Source organism: Magallana gigas, chromosome 1 (genome assembly GCF_963853765.1).
Source record: "Magallana gigas chromosome 1, xbMagGiga1.1, whole genome shotgun sequence".
In the NCBI taxonomy this organism is placed as follows: Eukaryota; Metazoa; Mollusca; class Bivalvia; order Ostreida; family Ostreidae; genus Magallana; species Magallana gigas.
The window spans coordinates 43,508,923-43,513,307 of record NC_088853.1 but is presented as its reverse complement, the minus strand read 5'-3'; the positions used below and the strand labels follow the sequence as shown (position 1 = coordinate 43,513,307).

Here is a 4,385-nt window from a genome sequence, read left to right as displayed (position 1 = left end):
CCTAATTCAAAATGATATAAAAAGAGAAATCACTAAGTATATTTTTCAGTCTTGATGGATGTTTATAGCGGATTATTACGCCAAAAAGGTCACGGAGGCTTAGGTACTCTCCTTAAATTAGGAGGGTCCGTAGCGGCCAGTGCCTTAGCACCTCTCCTCGGAGATTTTGTAGGAGGTTTGATAAGAAAGAAAAAAAACAAACAAACGGGACGAGGTTTCGTGACTGATGCCCTAAAACAAGGTTTTAACGTCAGTAAAAATGCCTTTATGCGTGGGGTAGGAGTCAGAGATGCCCTAACTCAAGGTTTGAACACCAGTAAAGATACCATTTTACATAATTTAAGAGTCAGGAGTAGTAACAGACTTAAAAATATTGCTGTTCCTTTAGCCGATAGTCTTCTAAGACAAAAGCTTCCCCTTATGGGATCTCCTATCATTGGTTCAGTGCTTAGTAGTAAAGTGATACCAATGATAAAAAATAAGCTAGCCTCAGCTATTGAACGAAAAGTTAATCTCTTAATGCCAAATCAATGGGGTAGTGGGACAAGAAAAAGAAGAAGAAGAAGAAAACAAAGAGGCGAAGGAGTAGTCAGTGACCTAGTCAAAGGAGGAATTAAACAACTCCCTAAATTATTTAAAAAGGGGACTCAAGCCCTAATGAAAAGAGGAATTAAAAAAGGAATAAAAAGAGGAATTCAAAGAGGCGCTAAAAAAATCATTAAAGAAGGAACTAAACAAGCGATACAGACTGCTGCTAAAACAGGCATAGATGTCCTTAAAGGAAAAAATATAAAAGAAGCGAGTGTTGCCCGAGCCATAGAAGGTATTCAAAAAGCAGAACAAAATTTAGGGAAAACATTACCAATTCTAGCGAAGGGAGGACCTACTAAAAAAAGGAAAAGAACAATAAAAGTGGGAACAGGTAAAAAAGCAAGACTCATGGATATTTTTGACTGACCAATGCCCCCACCCTATAAAAAGAGAGTCAGACCCCTCACCCTAGACAGTCGAGTAGCTTAATTCAAAAGTCACGCACACACACTTTTTACCCTTCAAAAATGATGCACAGAGAGTCATGCATGTGTGGGATGGACAATTTAGAATTGTTCCAGGTTCCCCCCACCAACATAGCCTTGGAAGAATCGAAATGGATGGAATATTATCCCATTTCCAGTACCCTCGATTCCGATACAGCTCCCATTGAATTCGATATTCAGGGACAGGGAGACGAATACATAGATCTCTCACAGACTTATTTACAAATAGTTTGTAAATTCACCAAATCCGATGGCGCTGCTTTAACGGGAGCTAATTCCGCTTCCACTCCCGTGAATAACATCATACATTCCTTGTTCTCAGAAATCGATCTCACTCTGAATGGTAAAATCGTTACCCCAGGAACAGATACCTATCCTTACAAAGCCTATTTAGAGAAATTACTTTCTTACAGACCCGAAACCTTAGACTCTCAAATGTTTGCTTGCAGTCTGTGGGAAAAAGACACGGCAGGACATATGGATGATTGTAATGTAGCGGCTGCAGCTCTAGGTAAAAGGGAATATACTGCCGTTAATGACAAAATCACCATAACTCCTGCAAATATAGCACTGTCCTACCCAGCAGATTCTGAAAACGACGGGTTGAGAAAGCGTCGCAATGTCATCGAGAACAGCAAAAAGATTACTTTAATCGATCGTCTGTATCTAGATCTCTTTCAACAGGACAAATTCATTCCCAACGGAGTAGATATTCGTTTGAGATTTAACCGAACGAAATCTGATTTTCACATGATGACTTATGCAGGGAGTTCAGGAAAAATAAAACTTCTGAACGTGTTACTGTGGGTCAGAAAAGTCAGACCTACTGCAGCCGTGTTAAATACTGTCAACCAGAGGTTGAACGTAGAAACGGCCAAGTATCCCCTAAGACGGGTAGACGTTAAAACGTTCACCATTCCTACAGGAACCCAATCCAAAATCAGCGATCATCTGTTTCAAGGGCAAATGCCAAAACGAATCGTTTTGGGCCTGGTAGCTAATGACGCTTTCAATGGCACATCCAACAAAAACCCGTTCAATTTCAAAAACGCCAAAGTCAAAAGATTAGATGTCACCATTAACGGAGAAACCATCAGTACCCGACCCTATGAGCCGGATTTCGAGAACGACTTGTATCTCAGATCCTACTCGAGTCTGTATCAAGGACTGGGAAAATTCGGTGCCGATTGGGCCCCAGGAATTACTTTCGACGAGTATAAAGACGGCTACACCTTGTGGTGTATAGATTTCACCAAAGATCAGGAGGCACAGCTTGACAAGTTTCATCTCATTGAAACAGGAAATTTGAGAATCGAAATTCAATTTGCAGAAAACACGGCAGAAACTCTGAATTGTTTAGTCTACGCTGAATTTGATAACGTGCTAGAAATCAACAAACAAAGAGAAGTCAGCACTGACTTTTAATGGATACCTATCAATTGAAAAAAGTCTTAAAGGCAGATTTAGGATCTTCTTTTGCAGGTGTCTATGCCCTAGATATAATTCCTAAACATTTAAATTTTAAAGAAAAAGCCATCGTCATAAACACAGATCCTCAAGATCAACCGGGAGCTCATTGGGTGTGTTTATATTTAGACGGAGATACGATAGAATATTTCGATTCTTATGGATTTCCCCCCTTGTATAAGGAAATTGAAGAATTTATTGAAAGAAACAGTCATCACATGATATATAATGGAAGGCGTTATCAAGATTTTACAAGTAAAGTGTGCGGGGAATATTGTGTCTATTTTTTACATCATCGTCATAGAAGAGGCCGTAAAGTATTAAAACAATTATTTCCTAAACACTGGACACCAAAACAAACAGATCGTTACGTGAGACGATGGTTCAAAGAAAACTATAAAAAGCCTAAAACGCACAAAGGTCAATGCTGTAAGAGTTACGATCAGACTTGGCAAGAGAGGTCACCCTAGTTCAGCTAGTGAATGAAACACCTGGCTGTGACACGTCACGTAGTCCGGTACCGAGAAACAAACTACTTTCGTTATTGATAGCATATAAAAAGACAGCTCAAATCATTATTCGTCACAATTTGGATGGGGAAGTGCCACAGTAAAGTAAAACGCAACAATAAAATGGAAGAGATAAGAGCTGTGATCGCGTTGCCCTTAGCGGACGGCGGTGTTGGATACCTGGTACCAAAGATCGAATATCCTCCCACAATATTTGAACCGATGGAAGTAGAGAAGATGGAACCAGAGAGACTTTATTTAGAATTGAAAGAAAAAGAGAAAGAAGGAGAGAAGGAAGAAGAGGAGGAGGAGGAGGAGGAAGAAAAGAAAGAAGGAGAAGAAAGAGAGAAAGAAAAAGAGAGAGAAGAAGAAGAAACAGATGAGGAGGAAATAGAAGAAGAAGGAAAAGAGGCGGAGACAGAAATTTTCGTGGTGGAGAAAATGGAGGAGGGAACTGATAAAACCCCCTTAGAAGTGGTCGCATCCGATTTCCAAGAGCTATTAAATGATCTCACTTATGGAGATGACGGTGAGTGGGTCGAGATGCAGCTTATGGGAGAAGAAAAAGACACGGACAAAATGGTAGAGAACATGAGTCAAGAGGAGCGTGAGGAAATCGAGGGAGCCAAAGCAGACAAAGTAAGCGGGGTTTACAAAATTTGTACGGATTACGGGAAAGCCAAAGAAGAATTGACTGGATTATGGCTGAACTGCGAAACCTACAGCAATATGGTCAACCATTTGGGAGGAGAGAAAAGAAAAAGAGAAGAGGAAGTAGCCGATCAAGAAAGAAGTAGGAAAAAACTAAGACATGCTAAAAGACAATTACTATACCAGTCTTACCTGAAAATGAAAATGCTAGGAAACAACGCCGAACTCCTGAAATTGCTCCAAGTCTGCAGAGTGATGGAAAAAATCAAGAATATGTGAAATCCGTGTGAAAAAAATCAATCTGTGTATATATGTGACTAAAAATTATTTTGGATTCTTTATATCATTAATGGTAAATATGTTTTTTTCTCATTACTAAAGTCTTTCAAAAATCATGTAAATATGTTGTATGTTTGTTTGCTGAGTTTCCAATTAAAAAGTTTTTTTGCATTTGAAATTCATTGTTTATTATTTTATCATATAAAGAGGACTCTGGTCCTAAGAAAAAACAAGAGGTGATATTTTTTCATATATTTTATTTGAACAAACAAGTTTAATAACCAAAAGGAAGAGTCTTAAAATCATCAATGATCTGCCGTTTATCATATACAATTTGATATTTCTTAGTAAAATGTTTGGTCAATAATTCATGTCTCTTGGTTCTCTGGATTTTATGAGGATAAGTGACCGTCACTTCATCCAATTCTTTAAAAATCATTTT

At 38.6% G+C, this 4,385-nt stretch overlaps 1 protein-coding gene across 1 annotated transcript; it reads left to right on the top strand.

The window, feature by feature from the left end:
• The first annotated feature begins 1,079 nt into the window (after positions 1–1,079).
• Positions 1,080–2,462, top strand: LOC117689059 (uncharacterized protein F54H12.2-like). Its single transcript, XM_034468727.2, has one exon. It carries the CDS (start codon positions 1,080–1,082, stop codon positions 2,460–2,462), a length of 1,383 nt encoding a protein of 460 aa, XP_034324618.2.
• The last annotated feature ends 1,923 nt before the right edge of the window (positions 2,463–4,385 follow it).